Source organism: Somniosus microcephalus, chromosome 5 (assembly GCF_052327205.1).
Source record: "Somniosus microcephalus isolate GS21.2 chromosome 5, FLI_Smic_1.0, whole genome shotgun sequence".
Lineage (NCBI taxonomy): Eukaryota > Metazoa > Chordata > Chondrichthyes > Squaliformes > Somniosidae > Somniosus > Somniosus microcephalus.
Genome location: NC_140991.1, coordinates 28,990,235 through 29,014,688, shown reverse-complemented (window position 1 = coordinate 29,014,688; position 24,454 = coordinate 28,990,235). Strand labels below are relative to the sequence as shown.

The window sequence follows — 24,454 nt, the reverse complement described above, 5'->3', positions numbered from 1 at the left end:
ACACCCGGCTGCTCCACGCCCGGCCGTTCCACGTCCACCGGCGTCCTACAAGAGCCGCTCCGGCTGGCCCATCAGACCGCCGCACCGTCTCGTCCACACTTCCTAAGCGGATTCTGGGGGGAGCTGTGTGGCGGATCGCCACCTAAACGGGCGCAATCCACTTTTCCGTCCGTGGACAATAAATCGGGCACCTTGCCTTTAAGAAGCATGCTGCCTTTAAGGCATGACAAAGGAGCGGGCGTCGCCCTCAGTGTGTACTCAAAAGCGCGGGTGTCGCCCTCGGTCTGTTTTCGGGTTTAGCAGAGAGAGGAGCTGGGGCAGCCATCTCTCAAGAGAATGTAATAAAAGCCATGTGTTCCTCAGATCGGTTCGGCCTCCATTCGTGTTCCGCGGCAGCCGCAACATAGTTCTCTTAAGGTGGAACAGGTTACATACACCACACCTACACTTGCTTAAAAACCTGTTCCATCTCCAACTTTTTCCAGGTTTGACAAAGGGTCATCGACCTGAAACGTTAACTGTTTCTCTCTCCACAGATGCTGCCTGACCTGCTGAGTGTTTCCAGCGTTTTCTGTCTGTATTTCAGATTTCCAGCATCTGCAGTATTTTGCTTTTTTGTTGGAAGGAGGTTGGACACAGGGAGGTAGATTTAAATGATAAATAACAGAAAATGCTGGAAAAACTCAGCAGGCCAGGCAACATCCGTGGAGAGAAAATAGAGTCAATGTTTCGGGTCAAACCCTTTGTCAAGACTGAAGGCCAGGCTGGGAGAGAACAAAAGAGAAGTGAAGAGACATTAAGAGGTATTCAAAACGGGACCAGATGGTGATAGGACTAGTGGAGACAAAAGACGGCTCTAGATTAGGTTCTGCCAGCATATTTTGCTATCGTACTAGATTTAAATGATGGTGGGGGGGGGGCGGGGTGGCGGCGGTTGGGGTTCAGAGCGGTCTTCTTTTAAGGAAGGAGGTTGCTCACAACACTGTTGAAATAGAAGGCGGGGAACCTGTGGAAAGGGATCTTGCTTGTGTCACACGCGGCGCGCTCCCTGTGCGGCTCCTTTAAGAGGAGCCCGGAGCGGCGGGCTGGTAACTGCCGCTGCGCGAAACAGGCGCTCGAACCGAGCCCGAGCCTCCCATCCCCCCACACCGCGCATGCTCCCACGCAGCTCCAGGCTCGCGCTCCTCCCCTCTGCCACGCCCACTCCCACTCAGCCACGCCCACTCCCCCCCATAGCTACGCCTATTTCCACACGAGCCACGCCCAATTACGTCCTTCCCCCGCCCATTTCAACACGAGCCACGCCTCGCGCGCTTTCTCTCAGTCACGCCCACTTGCGGTGCTGGCGCCGCCTCCTCTCTGCCTTGGTCTTTCCCCCGCCTCGACCGCCCCTTTCTCTCCGGCAGTGCCCCGGCCGGGTCGGCGGCGAATCGGCACCATGGCGGCTGGAGGTGATTGTTACCTGGGCGTCGACCTTAGCACCCAACAGGTAGGAGGTGGGCTGACGGGGAGTGCCTGATCTCTCCCCGCTGATTGGCTTACTCAGCTTTTGGGGGTGTTGAGTGGTTGCAGCCTCTCTGCATCTTCTGCTGACTGGTTTGGGAGGGGGAGGCGGCTGTTTTGATGGGCAGTAGGTTGGAGGACGCTTGGGGAGTTGGAAGATAATTCAGTGATTGGGTTGGGGGTTTGGAATGATTTAGGGTTTCGGGATGGGCATTGATATGATTTAGGGGTTCGGTGGGGGATTGGGATGATTTAGGAGTTCGGTGGGGGATTGGGATGATTTAGGGGTTCGGGTGGGGATTGAGATGATTTAGGGGTTCGGGTGGGGATTGGGATGATTTAGGGGTTCAGGTTGGGGGGGATTGGGATGATTTTGGGGTTCAGGTTGGGGGATTGGGATAATTTAGGGGTTCGGTGGGGGATTGGGTGAGTTAGGGGTTCGGTGGGGGATTGGGTGAGTTAGGGGTTCGGGTTGGGGGTTCAGGGTGAGGGATTGGGGTGATTTAGGGGTTCAGGTTGGTGGATTGGGATGATTTAGGGGTTCGGGTGGGAATTGGGATGATTTAGGGGTTTGGGGTGGGGAGGGATGATTTAGGGATTCGGTGGGGATTGGGATGATTTAGGGGTTCGGTGGGGATTGGGATGATTTAGGGGTTCGGGTGGGGATTGGGATGATTTAGGGGTTCAGGGTTGGGGATTGGGATGATTTAGGGGTTCAGGGTGGGCGATTGGGATTACTTAGGGGTTCGGGGTGGGGGATTGGGATGATTTAGGGGTGAGGGTTGTGTAGTGTATGTACCTTGAAGAAGGAACTATATTCTGCAGCCCCTGTATACTGCAGTACCAGTAGTGACCACCCCTGTATATAAGCCTGTGCAGTAACTTTGTATAGTAGTTCCAGTTTTGTCTCCATTCAGTAAACACCTGTTATAACCAACTTCTGCAGTCCGTGTCTCAATTACACACGGACATTACAGGTTGGGGGATTGGGATGATTTAGGGGTTCGGGGTGGGGATTGGGATGATTTAGGGGTTCGGGGTGGGGGGATTGGGATGATTTAGGGGTTCGAGGTGGGGGGGATTGGGATGATTTAGGGTTTCGGGGTGGGGATTGGGATGATTTACATAAGAAAATAAGAACATAAGAAATAGGAGCAGGAGTAGGCCAATCGGCCCCTCGAGCCTGCTCCGCCATTCAATAAGATCATGGCTGATCTGATCCTAACCGCCAATCCACTATCACAGAACCATCTCCTGAATCTAACAGAATTAGACACACGAAATAAGAGCAGGATCAGGCTACACGGCTCCTGGGCCTGCTCCGCTACCCACAGGGCCATGACCGATCCGAACCTTAGACTCATGTCCAAATTCCTGCCCGCTCCCCGTAACCCTTAATTCCCTTTACTTCTAGGAAACTGTCTATTTCTGTTTTAAATTTATGTAATGATGTAGCTTCTACAGCTTTTTGGGGCAGCATATTCCATGGACCTACCACCCTCTGAGTGAAGTAGTTCCTCCTCATCTCAGTTTTGAAAGAGCAGCCCCTTATTCTAAGACTATGCCCCCTAGTTCTAGTTTCACCCATCATCGGGAACATCTTCCCCGCATCCACCCGATCCAACCCCTTCACAATCTTATATGTTTCAATAAGATCGCCTCTCATTCTTCTGAACTCCAATGAGTAGAGTCCCAATCTACTCAACCTCTCCTCATATGTCCATCCCCTCATCCCCGGGATTAACCGAGTGAACCTTCTTTGTACTGACTCGAGAGCAAGTATGTCCTTTCTTAAGTATGGACACCAAAACTGTATGCAGTATTCCAGGTGCGGTCTCACCAATACCTTGTACAACTGAAGCAATACCTCCCTATTTTTATATTCTATCCCCCTAGCAATGAAAGCCAACATTCCATTGGCCTTCTTAATCACTTGCTGCACCTGCATACTAACCTTTTGAGTTTCGTGCACCAGGACCCCCAGATCCCTTTGTACTTCAGTACTTTCCAGTTTCTTGCCATTAAGATAATAACTTGCTCTACGATTTTTCCTGCCAAAGTGCACAACCTCACACTTTCCAGTATTGTATTCCATCTGCCAAATCTCTGCCCACTTACTTAGCCTGTCGATGTCCCCTTGCAGGTTTTTTATGTCCTCCTCACTCACTACTTTCCCTCCCATCTTAGTATCATCTGCAAACTTTGATATGTTACACTCGGTCCCCTCCTCCAAATCGTTAATATAGATTGTAAAGAGTTGGGGACCCAGCACTGACCTCTGCGGAACACCACTAGTTACTGATTGCCAGCCTGAGAATGAACCATTTATCCCAACTCTCTGCCTTCTGTTAGATAGCCAATCCTCTATCCATGCCAGAATATTACCCCCAATCCCGTGATTTTTTATCTTAAGCAATAATCTTTTGTGTGGCACCTTGTCAAATGCCTTTTGGAAGTCTAAATACACTACGTCCACTGGTTCCCCTTTATCCACCCTATATGTCACTTCCTCAAAGAACTCCAGCAAATTTGTCAAACATGACTTCCCCTTCATAAAACCATGCTGACTTTGTCCTATTAAATTATGATTATCCAAATGTCCTGTTACTGTCTCCTTAATAATGGACTCCAAAATTTTACCTACCACAGATGTTAGGCTGATTTAGGGGTTCGGGTGGGGGAGTGGGATGATTTAGGGGTTCGGAGTGGGGTTTGGGATGATTTAGGGGTGAGGGGTGGGGGATTGGGATGATTTAGGGGTTCGGGTGGGGGAGTGGGATGATTTAGGGGTTCGGAGTGGGGATTGGGATGATTTAGGGGTGAGAGGTGGGGGATTGGGATAATTTAGGGGTTTGGGGTTGGGGATTGGGATGATTTAGGGGTTTGGGTTGGGATTGGGATGATTTTGGGGGATTGGGGTGATTTAGGGGTTTGGGTTGGGTGATTGGGATGATTTAGGGGTTTGGTTGGGATTGGGGAGATTTAGGGGCTCGGGTTGGGGGATTGGGATGATTTAGGGGTTCGGTTGGGATTGGGGTCATTTAGGGGCTCGGGGTGGGGATTGGGATGATTTAGGGGATCGGGTTGGGTGATTGGGATGATTTAGGGGTTCGGTTGGGATTGGGATGATTTAGGGGTTTGGGTTGGGTGATTGGGATGATTTAGGGGCTCGGGGTGGTGATTGGGATGATTTAGGGGATCGGGTGGGGGATTGGGATGATTTAGGGGTTTGGTTGGGATTGGGGAGATTTAGGGGGTTGGGATTGGGATGATTTTAGGGGATCGGGTTGGGTGATTGGGATGATTTAGGGGTTTGGGTTGGGTGATTGGGATGATTTAGGGGTTTGTTTGGGATTGGGGAGATTTAGGGGTTTGGGTTGGGTGATTGGGATGATTTAGGGGTTTGGTTGGGATTGGAATGATTTAGGGGTTTGGTTGGGATTGGGGTGATTTAGGGGTTCGGGTGGGGGATTGGGATGATTTCGGGGTTCGATTGGGGTGATTTAGGGGCTCGGGATGTGGTGATTTCGGGGTTCAGGTGGGGGTCGGCTGATTTAGGGGTTCCGGATGGGTCGGGTGATTTAGGGGTTCGGGTTTAGGTTGGGGGTGTTCAGTTGATTTGGGGTTTGAGTTTAGGCTGGTGATTGGATGATGAGATGTGTGTTTGAGGGTAAGGGTGGGGGGTTTGCTTTAGGCTGGTGTTTTGGACGATGATTCATGGTTTTATGTCGGAGATTGGGGTACAACTGACAACTTGCTGAATGGTTTTTATATGGCAACCGCAGCAAATCCCACTAACCGTCCTGTAATATAACCAGTGTGACTTGTGGTTCCCTTATTAAGCTTATCAGTCACCAGTGAACTTAAAAAACTTCTGATGATCCAACCATCCGCTGTAAGAGTGACAACCAAAAGCAGTTTTACATGATGAGGTGCAGTTGCTATGGCATCAGAGACTCCAAATCACGGGCTACCATTGGCTCTCCACAGGCGCGAAGGGCCGAACGGCCCACTCCTGCTCCTATTTCTTATGTTCTTATGTTCTTAATATGAAAGGTGGAAGAGGTACAAGGTTATCATGCAATTCTTAAACAAAAGTTCAGTCAGTGGGGCTGGTAGACCTACATCAGCCTTGACACTAACTTCTATTTTTTTTTTAACATTTATTTTTCCTTACTTGCTTTTCTTACCGCTCTTAACTGAAACTTTTGCTTTAAGTTCAACACAGCTACTGACTAATAAAAACTCAATGAAAGCCTAATTCTTCAACTATTCTCTGAAATCTTTTAATTTTAACCCAGCCTGACGCTGTACTTTGATCCCAGCTGTCACATGCAATCACTGACTGTAGGAGTCCAGCGTGTTTTTATTAAAGGGGAATAGTCTTTCTGAAGAAAGTATTTGTAAAACTTTTTTCTCTATCCTGCCCACTCCGATTGCCAAACTCTGACGTGATGCAAATTTTGTTAAGGCATCCACCTTTATCCCCAAGTTGTGAGTAGTTAATGGACTTCTTTGTCACTAAAATTGAGACCATCTGTTCAGATGCCTCTATTGCTTCCCCCCTTCTTGCCAGCCAAGCCAAATACCCCGCCAGTCTCGCCCCTGCCCTAACCCTGAACCTGTGTCTTGAGTTTCTCTCCAATCTCCCCTCATGCTCTCTCTGAGCTTACACAAATAGGAACAACTCACGATTTGCAATTGAGTGCAACATTTTCTATTGCACGCCTGTTATTCAACATGAGACCCACCTCGCTGCCTTGACCCCATTCCTACTCAACTGCTGACCACCCACTTTCCCTTTCTGGCCCCATGCTCGCTGACATTGTAAGTGGTTTCCTCTCCTCGGGCACTGTCCCTCTCGCTTTTAAAACTGCTGTCATCATTCCAATCCCCATCTCAAAAAATACACCCTCGACCCCTCTGTCCTTGCAAACGACAGCCCCATCTCCAACCTCCCTTCCTACCGTGGTGCGTTATTCCTCCATGTGCTCCGCAACCTCACTGCGACCACGCCAGCCTCCAATGCCTTTCCTCTATTGTCCAGCTAAGTGGGATTGCTCTTGCTTGGTTCCGCTCTTACCTATTCATTCATAGCCAGACTATCTGCAGCAATGGCTTCTCTCCCTGCCCCCCACAATGTTGCTTCTGAAATTCCCCCAAGAATCTGTCCTTGGCACCCTCCTTGTCCTCATCTACCTGAAGACATGGGGGTCAGTATCCACATGTACATCGATGACATCCAGCTCCACCTCTTCATCATGTCTCCCGACCCCGCCTATGCCTGTGCTGTCAGACTGTTTGCCCAACATTCAGTCTTGGATGAGCTGCAATTTCCTCCAGTTAAACATTGGGAAGAATGAAGCCATGGTCTTTGGCCCTGACACAAACTCCATACCTTCACCACTGATGATCCATTTCCCTCACTGACCATTGCCTCGGGCTGAAACAGGCTGTAAGACACAGCAAAGTTCTAGAAGAGTACTTAAAACAATCAGTCCACATAGGGCTGAAATGTTTTTTTTAAAAGAACAGTACACAGTGATACTTTTCAATGAAACAGTCTTTGGAAGAACTTCAACAGCACAGTGCTGGGGGGCGGCTCGCCACCATCTTCTCAAGGGCAATTGGGGATGGGCACTAAATGCAGGCCTAGCCAGCCAGCGACGCCCACATCCCATCAATGAATAAGAAAGAAAAAAGTCAGCCCACTAGAATTTAAGTATCAGTGTCAGGAACTGAACTAAAAGATTGCAGGGAATGACCCATGGCTCATATATCGATGGATATTCAAAGACAGCTTCCAGGACCCAAGACCAAAGACACATTGTGGAGGACCATTGCATGGGATACTAATGAGCAATTTGACACATGGTCTGGGTCTCACCTGCCAAGATCTTAAACAACATATCTTTGAATTTCTGCTAGAACAAATATAGCCTTATCAGCTTAAATTACCCAAACAACACCAATTTGCATTTACAGGAAATTTTCATTTAACCGGAGGTTAAATGTCCGGAAAGCTCTATCTACCAGCAAAATTCAGGAGCAGTTTCCTATAAGTTTTTTTACTTCTCGTTGCTTTTTTTTTCCAGTCAGGCTCTGCAAGGTCTAGCTGAAGCTGTTGCTTAGCTACAGAGACGCTTTTAAGCTGCGGCCGACTGTTTTGAAGCTGTAGCAACAGGGTTTGTTGATTCACGTGGAGCTCAAAAGCTCCGTATGTTTTAACATTAGCGCTGGTTTCTACGGCAGTTTTGATGGTACGGCACCAGCTCGGTCCCGTCAGTGCCGGATACCAGAAAGTTTCCTGTATATAGCGCCTTTAACGTAGTGAAACATCCCAAGGCGCTTCACAGGAGTATTATAAGGCAAAAAAAATTGACACCGAGCCACATAAGGAGAAATTAGGGCAAATGACCAAAAGCTTGATCAAAGGTTTTAAGGAGCATCGTAAAGGAGGGAAGAGAGGTAGCAAGGTGGAGAGGTTTAGGCAGGGAATTCCAGAGCTTAGGGCTGAGGCAACACAAGGCACTGCTGTGGTGTATGTGCCTTTAAGAGCCCCTGTATACTTGTGGTAAACCACTGTCATACCTGTCTGTGTCTGTATGTGTATTCCACTAGGTACAGGTCTGGACATGCCTCGGCTGACTCCTCCCACTATTCCAGGTATATAAGTGACTACCTCCCAGTCCCTTAGTATTCTGGACGGGTCGACCACTCGAGACAAGACCTTCATTCTTTAGTTAATAAAAGCCTGATTGTTACTCGCTCAACTTCAGTCTTTTGAGTAATTGATGGCGCATCAATACTGTAATGCCGGTAATGGCCACTCGGGCAATATAAGCCTGTATAGTGTCTTGTATCTGTTAGTTCACCTCCAGACTTTGTTCAGTAAACACCTGTGAAACCTACTCCTGCATTCCGTGTCTCCATTAACACACGGATACAACAGTGGCGACGAATTGGAAACGGACTTACCTGCAATTCGGCAGCACCTCAAGGAGATCGATTCCTCAGACGAAAGTCGAAGAAAAACAAGAAAGAAAAGGGAAAGGCTGTGGTTTCACCGGCTGGCCGAGCTGGTGGCAGGTACTGCAGTGGTCCTTCCTGGGCGGCGGGCTGGGGCTCCATCGGCTGGCTCTGCAGCGGAGCCGAGCAGCGAAGGCGGAGGCAAACAGAGACAGAGGGGGGGAGCACTCGGGAGACGGCCGGCACTGCAAAGCAGGTCGGCGTTCGGACCAAGCAGAGGGAGGGAAAAGTCCCAGAGAGTCCGGCGGGAACGAGTCTCCACCTATTGGAAAAAAAAACCTACGTAAATAAAAACCGCGGAGAACAGCGTTGTCAGCAGCAGCAGCAGCAGCGGCGGGAAAGCGCGGGAAGCGCCATTTTTTTTCTGCAGGGAAGAAAGGAAGGCGCGGGAGGCGCCATTTTTTTTCGGGATGCCTAAAGCTGGCAATATTAATGCTTTCGATAGCGATATAGAGGATTGGACCACATATGTGGAAAGAGTGGAGGTATATTGCACAGCAAATGAAATAGAAGATGATAAAAAGGCATCAGTACTTCTAAATCTAATGGGCGCAAGGACATGCGGGCTATTACGAAACTTAATCACTCCAGCCAAACCAAAGGACAAGAATTTTAAGGAGATTGTTGATACCCTACAGGAGCACTTAAACCCAACACCGCTGCTGATAGCGGAACGATTCAAATTCTTCAAGAGGAATCAGCACAAGAATGAAAGTAACGCTGATTACCTCACCGAATTAAGGAAGCTGTCAAAGCACTGCCAATTCGGGGCAGGACTGGCAGATTCTCTTCGAGACAAATTCGTCTGCGGTCTCCTAAGTGAAGGAACACAGAAAAGGCTACTTTCTGAGAAAGATTTGACACTGGACAAGGCTTTCAGTATGGCTGTATCATACGAAGCAGCCGCAAGAGGAGCTGCAGAGATACAGCAAAAGCCACAGGACTTCGGCACCCATGAAATGACACAGGGTTTCGAGATATGTTATCGCTGCGGCAGATCCACCCATGACCAGAGGGACTGCTGGTTCAAGGACAAAGCATGCAGGCAATGCGGAAAGATTGGACACATTGCACGTGTATGCCGATCTGGAAACAAAAAATCCACGGACAGGAAAAAAATCAATAAGGAAAAGTACAGAAAGGTACAAATGATGACGGACAGTAGCTCCGAAGACCAGAAGAGCGATAGCGACTCCGGAAACAAGAGACTAAGCTGTCTCAAATTACATAATGTAATTGCCAAAGAAGATTACCAGACCATTTGGGTTACCCTCACGATAGCGGGGTCCCCAGTTAAAATGGAGCTAGATACAGGATCAGCTCTGACCGTCATAAGTCGACAGGATTACGAGCGGCTATTTCCGCATATACCTTTGAAAGACACATCCATTATCTTGAAAACAAATACGGGGCAGAAAGTATACCCCAAAGGGAAAATAAAGGTGCCTGTTGTATACAACGGCAAGGAAATACAGAAGTTGTATTTATACGTTCTGCAAGATGGTGGTCCACCGCTGTTGGGACGTGAATGGATCAGGAAGATACGTTTAGACTGGCACTCCATTCAGGCACTGACGGTGACCAGTAAGAAAAAAAATGATGATGACGTCATACCTGAACGATTAAAAGACATCTTGGCCAACGCCAAGGAAGTGTTTCAACAGGAACTAGGAACCTTGAAAGGCGTCACCGCCTCAATAAAAGTGGAAGATGCGGCAATTCCCAAGTTTTTTAAGGCAAGGCCGGTGCCATACGCAATTCGTCCAGCAGTCGAGGCAGAGCTGGAGAATTTGGAAAAGGCAGGCGTATTATCCAAGATAGATTGGAGCGAGTGGGCAACACCCATCGTCCCGGTCATGAAGAAAACGTTGAATAATGATAAATCTGAAGAACAGAGAAAAATTTGCATCTGTGGAGACTTCAAGCTGACTGTAAACCCGGTCCTTCACACGGTACAGTATCCTCTTCCGAAGATAGAAGATATTTTCGCCTCCCTATCCGGAGGAAAACGTTTCACCAAAATTGACTTGGCTCAGGCATATCTACAGATGGAGGTTGAAGAGGCCTCTTAAAAAGTATCTCACGATAAATACACACAAAGGCCTGTATCAGTACAATCGACTGGTTTTCGGAGTAGCATCAGCTCCAGCTATCTGGCAAAGAGCTATGGAGCAAGTCCTCCAAGGGATTCCGGGGACTCAATGCTACCTAGACGACATACTTGTAACAGGAGAAAACGACAACGAGCACCTTGCCAATTTGGAGCAGGTGCTCACTAGGCTGAGAGAACGGGGCCTACGAGCAAATCGCCCCAAGTGTGAATTTTTCCAGAAACAAATATCATATTGTGGCCACATAATTAACGAGGCAGGGTTGCATAAGTCACCTGAAAAAATTGAAGCGGTCATAAAAGCCCCAGCACCTGAAAATGTCTCACAATTAAGGTCGTTCCTGGGATTGATAAATTACTATCATAAATTTTTACCGAACTTGTCAACTCTTCTGCACCCTCTTAACGAACTGCTACAAACGGGAGTAATTTGGAAATGGAACGAAGACTGTAAACGTGCCTTCCATAAATGCAAAGGCTTGATCACGTCCAAGGAAGTGTTGGCTCATTACAACCCATCACTGCCAATCAGACTGGCGTGCAATGCATCCCCTTACGGCGTAGGAGCGGTATTATCGCATAGATTCCCTGATGGCTCGGAGCGGCCGATAGCTTTTGCGTCACGCTCATTGAACTCAGCTGAGCGTAACTATGCCCAGATCGACAGGGAAGCACTTAGCCTGGTATGGGGAGTGAAGAAATTCAACCATTACCTACACGGACAAAAATTTACCTTGTTGACTGACCATCAACCCCTCGTCTCCATATTCAACCCTAAAAAGGGTGTTCCCATTATGACAGCGCAAAGGCTACAGAGGTGGTCCCTTTTCCTAGGGGCACACCAACATGACATAGAATACAAAGGATCAAAACAGCATGGGAATGTTGACGGTTTATCGCGCCTACCGTTGCCAATGGTAGAAGAGGCACCTACAGTGGACCCAGTGGAGATGTTCCACTCAACCATAGTGGAATGTCTACCAGTAACAAATTCTGCTATTGAAAAGGAAACGAGAAATGACCCGACTCTCTCTCTCTCTCTCTCTCTCGAGTCTACGATTTAACGGTGAAGGGATGGCCAGCACATGGCGAACCACTGTTGCCAGCATTCTCGCAAAGAAGAGAACAGCTGTCAGTGTGCCGAGGAACCTTGATGTGTGGATCCAGAGTGGTGATTCCACCCAAACTCCAGGATAAAGTGCTAAAGGAGCTTCACGAGGGGCATCTGGGTGGAGTGAAAATGAAGAACCTAGCCAGAGCGTTTGTGTGGTGGCCAGGTATCGATGGAGACATCAAAGAAATGACCAAGAGCTGCCTAGGATGCCAGAAGGTCCAAAACGCCCCACCACAAGCCCTTCTACATCCATGGGAGTGGCCCTCATCTCCATGGCAAAGGGTACACATCGACTTTGCTGGTCCATTTATGGACTCAATGTTCTTAATTGCGGTTGATGCACACTCCAAGTGGCCGGAGGTAATAAAGATGTCCCTCACCACCACGGAAAAAACCATCACAGTATTAAGGACCATATTTGCCAGGAATGGGCTGCCTGAACAGATCTGTTCTGATAATGGACTGCAATTTGTGTCCGAAGAATTCAGGAAGTTTTTAAAAAACAATGGGGTTAAGCACTATACGTCCGCCCCATACCATCCCGCCACCAATGGATTGGCTGAAAGGTTTGTCCAGACCTTCAAGAAGGCCATAAAGGCCATGGGTAATGAAGACATAAAACTTCAGCATAAGGTAGATAACTTGTTTGCATACAGGAATACAACACATGTGGTTACAAACCAAACTCCCGCCATGATGTTCTTCAATAGAAGCCTAAGATGCCGGCTGGATTTGATCAAGCCAAACATCAGAAGGGACGTGGAGAACCGGCAATTTCAAGGCATGAATGAAAGGCCAACTAGAACCTTCCAGATAGGTCAACAAGTTTTGGGCCCGGGACTACCGTACCGAGAAATGGCAGCCTGGAACTATTTGCACACGACTAGGACCGCTGATGTATACCGTGGACATTGGAGAAAGCATAATAAGGCGCCATGCTGACCAGATCATAGAGTCATCCGAAAAGGGACAACCTACACCACAACTCTATACGCCTAATGATGAAGCAGAGATACCCATAGTATCTACCTCCGATCCGGTGATACTGGAACCAGATGAACCCGACACTGGCATTCAAGCCGAATCAGCCTTGCCAAAAGAACCTACTACACCACCAAAACCTACTACACCACCGAGGCGTTATCCGGACCGAGTCAGGAAGCCTCCAGAGAGACTGACTTATAATTGATTAACTGCAGCAAATGTGTAGATTATTGTTCTTGTAATATGTTAATTAATGATTACTTAAAATATTATGTACTGGTTGTCTAAAAGGGGAGGAATTGTGGTGTATGTGCCTTTTAAGAGCCCCTGTATACTGTCATGCCGGCAATGGCCACTCGGGCTATATAAGCCTGTATAGTGTCTTGTATCTGTTAGTTCACCTCCAGACTTTGTTCAGTAAACACCTGTGAAACCTACTCCTGCATTCTGTGTCTCCATTAACACACGGATACAACAACTGCCACCAAAGGCTGAGCGATTATAATCAGGGATGCTCAAGAGGGCAGAATTAGAGGAGCGCAGCTATCTCGGGTGGTTGTGGAGCCGAAGGTGATTACAGAGAAATGGAGCGGTGAGGACATGGAGGGATTTGAAAACAAGCATGAGAATTTTGAAATTGAGCCATTGCTTAACCGAGAGTCAATGTAGGTCAGCGAGCACAGGGGTGACGGGTGAACGAGACTTGGTGCGAATTAGGACACGGGTAGCCGAGTTTTGGATGACCTCAAGTTTACGTAGGGTGGAATGTGGGAGGCCAGCCAGGAGTGCGTTGGAATAGTCAAGTCTAGAGGTAACAGAGGCATGGATGAGGGTTTCAGCAACGGATGAGCTGAGGCAAGGGCAGAGATGAATCAAGCTGGCTTGTTAGCGTATCGATAGCCAATCTCTGGTCTCCATTTTGAAGGAAAGACAGTTTCCATTTTAATATAGTTATTTCAAAACATTATAACATTAAATGTAAAATGTTTCCTATTTGACACAGCATGCAAACTCTTTTGTTGCAATTGTTACCAAGTAAGGGAGGAGAAATCATGTCAACTTGTGTGACAGTCACGCACTGCTATCAGATTGCGTTTGGCAAAGGCCTGGGTGCAGAAGGCCTTTCCGCTGTCTTGGCCAAGGGAAACGTGTATGGCCTAAAGAGACAAATATATACATTTTTAAATTATTTCTGAATTTGTTGATTAAAGGTTCAGTAATGCACAATTCCCTTATAATCCTTTGCGGTGGGTGTTCTTTGTTAATAGTTTCTCTTGTGCATCATTTATTATCATAGTGGCTAGCCTTTCACTTGATTAAACCACTTTCCCCAACCCTATTTTCTCAGTCTAACCTTTTTTCAGTATGGCACCATTTACATGACTTGACGAGGCTGATTGAATTTTCCATTGTGCCCTTTTTTAGAATGACCTAAATTCTCTGCTATAATAAATGATTGTTTTTGTTTTTAACTGACCAGTGGTTGTTGGCTCTTTCTACAGTATGAATTTTCCTTTGCATTTTATCGCCATTTCCTCTACCCTAGACACCCTTTAGTTACCAGCGTCTCCCCAAGTGGCATCATCCATCCATCTAGAAATTGAGTGTTGGCAGACTATTCAACAGTGGGGGCATAGCATAGTTGAACATGATCGTATTATCACCTGACTGACTCCATCAGCGTGGGCTGACTCCTGTGTTGTGCAACCTTGACATTCTGTTCTCACCTTGAGTTAAACTAAATCCACCCTTCACAGCCTCTGGAATCTTGCCTGTTTATGTCTGAAACCCCTTACCTCACTGCCAATCATTCTCCATCCTGTGGTGTGGATTCGCTGAAGGAGATTTCTCTACCTCATGTAGCTTCAGCAAGTCCACTCCGCAAACGACTCCACTGCTGAGCAGACCTGGAAATGAAAGGCAGTTAAAAGAAAATTCAAATTTGAGGTTGAGGCAGGTGAAATAGACCTGGAACATCATGAGTAAGTACCAATCAGTGATTGTAGTTAGTGTAGAGTCACTGTTATCCCCTTCTACTCTCACCTGGCATCCTCCGTTAACTTGAGCTCATCCAAAACTCTGCTGCCCGTATCCTAACTCGCACCAAGTCCCGTTCACCCATCACCCCTGTGCTTGCTGACCTACATTGGCTTCCAGTCCAGCAAAGCCTTGATTTTAAAATTCTCATCCTTGATTTCAAATCCCTCCATGGCCTTGCCCTATCCTATCTCTGTAACCTCCTCCAGCCCTACAGCCCTCTGAGATCTCTGCGCTCCTCTAATTCTGGCCTCTTGCGCATCCCCGATTTTCATCACTCCGCCATTGGTGGCCGTGCCTTCAGCTGCCTAGGCCCTAATCTCTGGAATTCCCTCCCTAAACCTCTCGGCCTCGCTATCTCTCTCCTTTTAAAATGCTCCTGAAAACTACAACAACTTGTATTTATATAGCGCCTTTAACGTAAAACATCCCGAGGCGCTTCACAGGAGTGTTCTCCAACAAAATGTGACACCGAGCCACACAAGGAGAAATTAGGGCAGATGTCAAAGAGGTAGGTTTTAAGGAGCGTCTTAAAAGGAGGAAAGAGAGGTAGAGAGCAACGTTCCCTATAAGGCGCACGACCGTGCACCTCTCTGCTGGTCCCACACAGCCTGGGACCGGCTTTTTCAATGCGTGAAACTGAATGGGCCGGGCAGCCCATTAAAGGGGCCAAGCACCCAAAAAACATTGGTAGAGAGGTGGAGAGGTTTAGGGAGGGAATTCCAGAGCTTAGGGCCTTGGCAGCTCAAGGCCAGTGGTGGAGCGATTAAAATCAGGGATGCTCAAGAGGCCAGAGTTGGAGGAGCGCAGATATCTCGGCGGGTTGTAGGGCTGGAGGAGATTACAGAGATAGGGAGGATCGAGCCCATGGAGGGATATGGAAACAAGGATGAGAGTTTTAAAATTGAGGCATTGCTTAACCGGGAGCCAATGTAGGTCAGCGAGCACAGGGGTGATGGGTGAATGGGTCTTGGTGCGAGTTAGGACACGGGCAGCCGAGTTTTGGATGACCTCAAGTTTATAGAGGGTAGAACGTGGGAGGTCAGCCAGGAGTGTGTTGGAATAGTTAAGTCTCAAGGTAACAAAGGCAAGGATGAGGGTTTCAGTGGAGGATGAGCTGCGGCAGGGGTGGAGTCGGGCAATGTTACGGAAGTGGAAATAGGTGATCTCAGTGATGGTGCGGGTATGTGGTCGGAAGCTCACCTTGGGGTTAAATATAACACCAAGGGTGCGAACAGTCTGGTTCATCCTCAGACAGTTGCCAGGGAGAGGGATGGAGTCGGTGGCTAGGGAACGGAGTTTGATCGCACTTTTGGTCACCTGTCCTAATATCTCTTTGTGTGGCTCGGGGTCAAACTTTGCTTGATAACGCTCCTGTGAAGCGCATTGGGACATTTTACTACGTTAAAGGCGCTTTATAAATGCAAGTTGCTGTTGTTAACACACAGTACAATACTCTCTAGCCTCAGCCCATAGTGGCTTTAACTGAAAGAGTCATCTGTTTCAGATTAGTTCGTGCATGCTGATTTATAAACATATACAAGACAAAGATTATATTAAAGCGCTTGCATAATGTACATGCATTTTGGAAAAAAACAAACTGGGGGTTTTGATGACTTTCATAAACTCCCTAAGCTTTGTTCTAGTTGTTTGGGGCATGTGAACAACTCAATTGGATGCTATTAGCCTGCTACAACTCTGTAATATTAGGACACAAATCATTACTGAGGTTTCCGTCCTCAAATAAATGTTCTTCTCTCTCAGATGAAAGCCATGGTCATCGATGATAATCTGAATGTAATCCATGAGACAAAGGTGAAGTTTGATGACGATTTGCCAGAATTTGGGTAAGAAGACTTCTAAACATTTACTTGTGCTTATTACAGTGGGGAGGGGGGAAGAAGGGAGGGAGCATGTGGAGTGGAGACGCACTGAGAGAAAGATAATCCTGGTAGATTAGTTAAACCTGTTGTAATGTTTCACTACTGACAGTTACTCAGTGTTTGTTTAAGTGGTAAATTAGACAATGAAAAAATAAACTTAATCCAATAAAAGCTGCAGGGGTGACAATCTTGGCACAGAGTGGGAATGAACAATTTTATCCCTTTTTTGGCATAAGTTTACTTTGCAGTTTCTGGAAGTTTGGGTGAGTTAGGGCTCATTCAAAGACAGCACAATTGAGTGGCCAGTCCAAAAGTACCTGAAAGAATGCAGCTAAATAGACACATAACTAGTATAAATACCCATTTTTGGGCAATTTGAAGTGTGCAGTTTCTTGGAGAAGTGGAGAACAGATTTGCGGGTCATATTTGATAGTGTGAGGACAAGGAGAACTATTCTATCTGGTATGGAGAGGGGTAAACCACGAATAAGTTAGAAGGACAAGCAGATGTGGGAGACTATTGCCCTGCAGTGGACAGAAAGCTGCAAACCCCTCGGAGCTGGAAGGCTATCTGGATGGATCGACTTTGAAGACAAATACTGAGGTGAGAAATGAGGGTGACCATGAAAACAATGCAAACTGTTTATGCCAATGAAAGTAAGTTACAAATATTAGACTAATTTAGTTGAATATATTAAGTCTCCTGGACCCAAATAAATAACCTGCTACAATTGCAACACAAAGGGAAAATAATGGCCCAGAATTTCCTGTCAAAATAACGGGGAGGCTAACGGGGCTCAACGTTATTTATCCGCAAATTGCACAGCAACTTCAGGTGAGGGCAGATGCACGGTTAAATGTGAAAATCCACAAGTTGCTGTCCGAGATGTGTCGCTCCGCGGTTAGCTTCGCTGTGTGACTCGCCATTCAACTGCCTTGAACGGCGTGAAGTTCCTGTCCTTGCATGGTAGATATGAACGAAACCTGCCACAAAGTTAGGGCTTGTCCATTTCAATCTAAGTACCCTTTTTAACGGCGTGATAAGTGTTAATTACTGCCAAAAAACCTCTCTGGCACTGAAAATTAACTATTACTAATGTGGAGTCTCATTCCTTCCCTCTCTTTATTTCTCTTTCTGTACCTGATTTGACATTGAATTCATTATTCTAACTTACATTTCTTGTTTCAGGCTGCGGTGTTTATTTAAGAATCCTTCAATCTGATTGGTTAAGGAGATACACAGTTGCTTGTCCTGTTCACACAGATCCCAGATGCCCTGTAGAGGGCGCCGTGCCATTTCCCTCTCGTGGAGATTAAACGGGCAAGGGCGAGCCTACCTAACGGCGGGCGCTGTTCGTTCACAGGCTACAGTAAATTCTGGCTCAATGAAAATGATTGAAAATGAATACAGCATACCAAAAATAAATTGTAGAAAGTTGCAGCTGAGGAAGATTTACAACTTAATAATTATTCACACATATGGCTGACAATTGCATTCAGTCAGCTCTCAAACATTTTCGCTAAGGTTCTTTTGGCAAAATACTTAGTCATTTTTTGGTGGTAGTTACAGACCATTTGGGTGTTCATAGAGTATCCATTTCTAGAGATATAAGTATGGATGTTACACCGACGCTTAATTGACTACATGGGGGGACGACAACAATGACAACCTGTTCCCCAGGAATGTCACATCTTTCATAAAACCTCAAATAACAACAGAAAATGCTGGAAATACTCAGCAGGCCAGGCAGCATCTGTGGAGAGAGAAATAGAGTTAACGTTTCAGGTCTGGGACCCTTCATCAGAACTGATTTCCAGCATCCGCAGTATTTTGCTATTCATAAAACCTCGCCTGCTTCTGCTGTATCTTGCTGCTGAACTTAATGTAGTCAGCAGTATGTTGAAACAGGGTGTGTGGGAGCTAGGAAATGAGTAGCGAAGGCTTATCTTGCCAAGTCTGCAGTTGCCTGGAATGACCTTGCAAAAGAAGATTTGAGTGCGATAATCGATTTTGTTGCATTGCTGACGTTGCTCCTTGACTGGTTCCAATAAAAAGAGTGCAGTGCAGCTTTTTTGGTGCAGTCAGGTACCATGGGTGTCTATGGTAGGCACGTTGCCAGAGGTAGTAGCAGTGGGGGGGTCCTCCTTCCAAGGCCTTTGCTCTCTCTGGCCCTTCTTTACTGCTGCACTTCAACACAAGACTTCCTGATGCAGCAGTGCTGCTGTGTGACCTGAAATAGTTAAGAACTGCAGCTTATGATATCTTCTGCTCTGCTCTATGCTGGACTTTTGGCTGGCTTATTTTGATCCTCGATGTAATGTAGACAAGAAGACAAGGATGAGTAAATTTGCTTGTTAGCCTTTAATTGATCCTTAACAAGCCAAAAAAAAAGTTAATTGCAGGTCTGTGTATTAGTAGGAGTTAAACTGAATCACTGAATGTGAGCAAAAATTTGGGAATGTTCTGTCAGTGTTAATTGATCAAGTTACTGCACTTTAATGGACACTTAGTGTGAGTGTTAGCTCTAATGCCGAGATAAATTTCACCAAGTGATCAATTAGTTTCATTGTAGGAATCAGCTAACTAGATCATGTAATAAAAATGGAAATATACAGCTGGTCTGTCAGAAGCTAAAAGAAAGAAAGACTTGCATTTATACAGCACCTTTCATGACCACCGGATGTCTCAAAGCGCTTTACAGCCAATTAAGTACTTTTTTTTTTGAAGTGTAGTCACTGTTTTAATGTTGGAAACACGGCAGCCAGTTTGCGCACAGCAAGCTCCCACAAACAGCGATGTGGCAATGACCAGATCATCTGTTTTTGTTATGTTGGTTGAGGGATAAATATTGGCCAGGACACCGGGGAGAACTCCCCCACTCTTCTTCGAAATAGTGCCATGGGATCTTTTACGTCCACCTGAGAGAGCAGATGGGGCCTCATAGAAAAATAGGAGCAGGAGTAGGCCATTCAGCCCTTCGAGCCTGCTCCACCATTCAATATGATCATGGCTGATCCTCTATCTCAAAACCATATTCCCGCTCTCTCCCCATACCCCTTGATGCCTTTTGTGTCTAGAAATCTATCTATCTCCTTCTTAAATATATTCAGTGACTTGGCCTCCACAGCCTTCTGTGGTAGAAAATTCCACAGGTTCACCACCCTCTGAGTGAAGAAATTTCTCCTCATCTCAGTCCTAAATGTCCTACCCCATATCGTTCTAGACCCCCCAGCCAGGGGAAACATCCTCCCTGCATCCAGTCTGTCTAGCTCTGTCAGAATTTTATACGTTTCAATGAGATCCCCTCTCATTCTTCTAACTCTAGTGAATACAGGCCTAGTCAACCCAATCTCTCCTCATACGACAGTCCTGCCATCCCAGGAATCAGTCTGGTGAACCTTCGCTGCACTCCCTCTATGGCAAGTATATCCTTTCTTAGGTAAGGAGACCAAAACTGCACACAGTACTCCAGGTGTGGTCTCACCAAGGCCCTGTATAACTGTAGTAAGACATCCTTGCTCCTGTACTCAAATCCTCTTGCAATGAAGGCCAACATACCATTTGCCTTCCTAACTGCCTGCTGCATGTTTGCTTTCAGTGACTGGTGTACAAGGACACCCAGGTCCCTTTGTACATCAACATTTCCCAATCTATCACTATTTAAATAATACTCTGCTTTTCTGTTTTTCCTACCGAAGTGGATAACTTCACATTTATCCACGTTATACTGCATCTGCCATGTATTTGCCCACTCACTCAACTTGTCTAAATCGCTTTGAAGCCTCTTTGCATCCTCCTCACAACTCACAATCCCACCTAGTTTTGTGTCATCAGCAAACTTGGAAATATTACATTTGGTTCCCTCATCCAAATCATTGATATATATTGTGAATAGCTGGGGCCCAAGCACTGACCCCTGTGGTACCCCACTAGTCACTGCCTGGCACCCCAAAAAAGACCCATTTATTCCTACTCTCTGTTTCTCTGTCTGTTAACCAATTTTCAATCCATGCCAGTATATTACCCTCAATTCCATGTGCTTTAATTTTGCATGCTAACCTCTTATGTGGGACTTTATCAAAGGCCTTCTGAAAATCCAAATACACCACATCCAGTGGTTCTCCCTTATCTATTCTACCAGTTAAATCCTCAGATAATCTGTTTTTGTTGGTTGAGGGATAAATATTGGCCAGGTCACCAGGGATAACTCCCATACTCTCCTTCAAAATAGTGCCATGGGATCTTTTACATCCACTTGAGAGCAGACGGGGCCTCGGTTTAACATCTCATCTGAAAGATGGCAACTCCGACAGTGCAGCTCTCCTTCAGCACTGCACTGGGAGGGTCAGCCTAGCTTTATGTGCTCAAGTTCCTGGAGTGGGATTTGAACCCACAGCCCTCTGACTCAGAGGCGAGTGTGCTGCCCACTGAGCCATGGCTGACATGCCAAAAGAGAAGAGAAAAGGCGGGTTAACATTGTTGATTCAGGGTTTCAACCCAAAACATTAAGGATGTATTTTTGGTATTCATAAAGAAATGCATAGATATAAATAAAAGTTACAACATGGAAGTGGGCCATACAGCCCAACTACTCTGTGTTGGTGTTTACCCTCCATGCGAACAAATAGTTCAAATCTGTGTCGCCTACTTCTAACTATTTTACTTTTGTCTGGAGACGTGGTAATTTCATCCTTAATTAAAGACTCTTAAAATTTTCCCTACCTCAGATGTTATGGTAACTGACCTGTAATTACCCAAATTACCTGTAATTAAAAATGGGTACTACACTGGCCATTCTCCAGTCCTCTGGCACACATCCACATTCAATAGAGTGCTGCATTATAATTTCTAGTGCTTCTGCAATTTCCTTTCCTTAGATATTTGGGCATGCATGGTAAGCAATGAAAGAGCTGTAAGGTTGTTTCTGGGCTTTGCATGGGCCTGCAGTAAATGTATAGCGGGGTGGATAGGTAACACTGGTTAGGCCTCAGCTGGCGTATTGTGTTCATTTCTGGGCACCACACTTTAGGAAAGATGTCAAGGCCTTAGAGAGGGTGCAGAAGAGATTTACTAGAATGGTACCAGTGATGAGGGACTTCAGTTATGTGGTGAGACTGGAGAAGCTAAGATTGTTCTCCTTGGAGCAGAGAAGGTTAAGAGGAGATTTGATAGAGGTGTTCAAAATCATGAATGGTTTTATAGAGTACATAAGGAGAAACTGTTTCCAGTGGCAGAAGGGTCAGTAACCAGAGGACACAGGTTTAAGGTAATTGGCAAAAGAACCAGAGACAATATGAGGAAATATTTTTTTACACAGTGAGTTGTTGTGATCTGGAATGCACTGCCTGAAAGGGTGGTGGAAGCAGATTCGTAGTAACATTCAAAAGGGAATTGGACATACACTTGAAGGGAAACATTTTGCAGGGCTATGGGGAAAGAACGGGGGAGTGGGATTAATTGGACAGCTCTACCAAAGAGCCAGTACAGGCACGATGGGCTGAATGGCCTCCTTCTGTGCTGTATCATTCTATGATTCTATGATTTTGGAGAAGGCATACTTGGACCAGCCAGCTGGCATGTAGTGCTATTGGATAGTCATGGCTTGACAGCTTTCTTAAGGTCTTCCATCTTCTTTTACATCAGTTACCAAGTCCTGCAAGCAATATACACATCTGCCAGACATGCTCCACTGGTGTTCTCTGGGAGGGTCCCCTGGAGTGCCATGTAGCAGAATCTCCATTTTGTTATCAGAGGGGCAGTGGAGGTGGGGCGTGTTCAGGTCTATGCTTCACGTGCCCACAGAGTATGTTTCACAGTTTTTTGGCCTCAACTAACTTTTCCCAGATGCCTTCTCTTCTCCCAGTCTCCCACTGATTTTTGCACCCCAGTTTTTTTTCTCTCCACATTAAGTGCTTGTTAAGTCCTTTACATTAGCACTGGAAATTCTCGTCCACATCGGGAGCTTGCCGAGAACGTATAATTAGGGCAGACTCCAGAAGATCCAGTGGAATTGACTTTGTGCAGTAGGTACAGGCGCGAGGCCAGCTACACAGCATTTATGCTGAAGAGCCACTCACCGCGGAAGATTGGGTTTTGTTCCAGAAATCACTGATTTTATCTTTTACTTTTTGAAAGTGTGTTGCTGCCCAGCGACTCTTCAATGTTAAAGCTGTAGTTCCAATTCAGAGCTGATTACAATGGAGTCTAAATGGTTTGTCCCAGATATAGCTGTGGTTTTACATGACAGAAACAAAACCATCAGTGCATAATGGAGATGAAATGTCCAAAGATGTTTTGGGGTCACTGCCCTTGAAATATCCATCAACATTTTAACCGCTTCAATTCTTGGAACTGCTCTATTATTAGAGGCTGTTAACTGTCAAGTACACATCATTAGCTAACTGCATCAGTGGCTATCTTCTGTGAATGATTATTCTTGAGACAAAGATAATTGGAAAAGATGTAATTGTATTCTTGTATAATAACTCTTTTAGAAAGGAGCTGACGCAAAACAGAAAATGCTGAAAATGCACTGCATCAATATCTGAAAAGCGGAAAGATAGGTTAGCAGCTTGGGTGAAGATTCATGGATACGTTGTTCTGAGAAAGGGTCTGTACATGATATGTCAACCTATTTATGTTCTCTCGACGGATGCTGCCTGACTTGCAGAGTGTCTCCAGCTTTTAATGTTTTTGTTATGGATATATTATCCGTTTGGTATTAGAATTGGCGGTGATCAGGATATGTATAGATGATCAATTGATTCACAGGGCGCAAGTTTAATGACTGGTGGGTGGAGGAAGCTGGGAAGGAGATGTTGCCTGGAGTGTAGCAGGCTAGGTTTGAGATGTGAGGATTGACGAATATCCTGGAGATTTGCTTTGTTACCTTTGGGAAGGGAGTATTTGTGCAGAACATTCTCTTGGGAGATGAAATTGCGGTGGAGTCCACAATAGGATAGATTGTACGTGATCTGTGTAAAGAATAGATTTGATGAACTGAATGGCATTTCCTCACTTAATGCTTTTTCATCATCTTAACTCAACTATTCCTCAGTGATGCTCTATTAAACTTTTTTTCTGTCTAGGACACAGGGCGGCGTCCATGTACAGAGTGACAAGCTGACTGTTACAACACCAGTCCTGTTGTGGGTAAAGGTATGAATACGAATTATAACTTATTGACTATCATCTGAAGAATATAACTGTGTAGTTGTCACGATTCAGGATTCTTTGGCCATTTTTTCACAAAAAGAGATTGAGACATCAGTAGTTTTGTGTAATGTGTTTTGAGCAGAAACTTGCCTTAAGCGGATTCGTTTCCACAGCCAGGTCCATGTTGAGTTGTGGCTGCGTAAGCAGAGGAGAGATATTTAAAAGGCGGGATAGGCTATCGTTTTGCACAGATTGTGAGCAATGGCCAATTCATTAGCAATGACTGGCAAGGGAGAGCCTCTGCCTGGGTCAGAGAGAGTTTGTACTTTTTTGTTAATTAAAGGGCCCATAAAAGTGGGATAACATGCATTTTCTTTATTTTTCTAATCATAGATGTTATACTGATTGTACCAAGTGTTTCTTGTCGTTCTGAGTGTTCTTTATAATAAACGATCTTACGAGTAGAAACAAATGGCGTCTTGCCGAGTGTTAACACGGCCAGCCTTCAGGGATGTTGCTGGAGCACGTGAGAGACAGAGATCTGGTCCAGAATACAAGAAGCTTCATTGTTACAGTCAATAACAAGAACTTGCATTTATATAGTACCCTTAATTTAGAAAAATGACTAAAAAGATGCTT

General features: G+C 46.0%; 1 protein-coding gene across 3 annotated transcripts in view; it reads left to right on the top strand.

Annotated features, from left to right (window-relative positions):
• Nucleotides 1-1,332: 1,332 nt before the first annotated feature.
• xylb (xylulokinase homolog (H. influenzae)) overlaps nt 1,333-24,454 on the top strand; it is a 273,474-nt gene continuing 250,352 nt past the window's right edge. The window contains exons 1-3 of one of the 3 annotated variants that reach the window (XM_085987478.1): nt 1,333-1,489; nt 16,542-16,624; nt 23,749-23,818. In XM_085987478.1, coding sequence (XP_085843604.1) covers nt 1,439-1,489; nt 16,542-16,624; nt 23,749-23,818 — 204 coding nt within the window. In that variant the 5' untranslated portion in view covers nt 1,333-1,438. The remainder of the gene's footprint in view (nt 1,490-16,541; nt 16,625-23,748; nt 23,819-24,454) is intronic. The other 2 variants (XM_085987477.1, XM_085987479.1) reach the window with 2 other exon arrangements.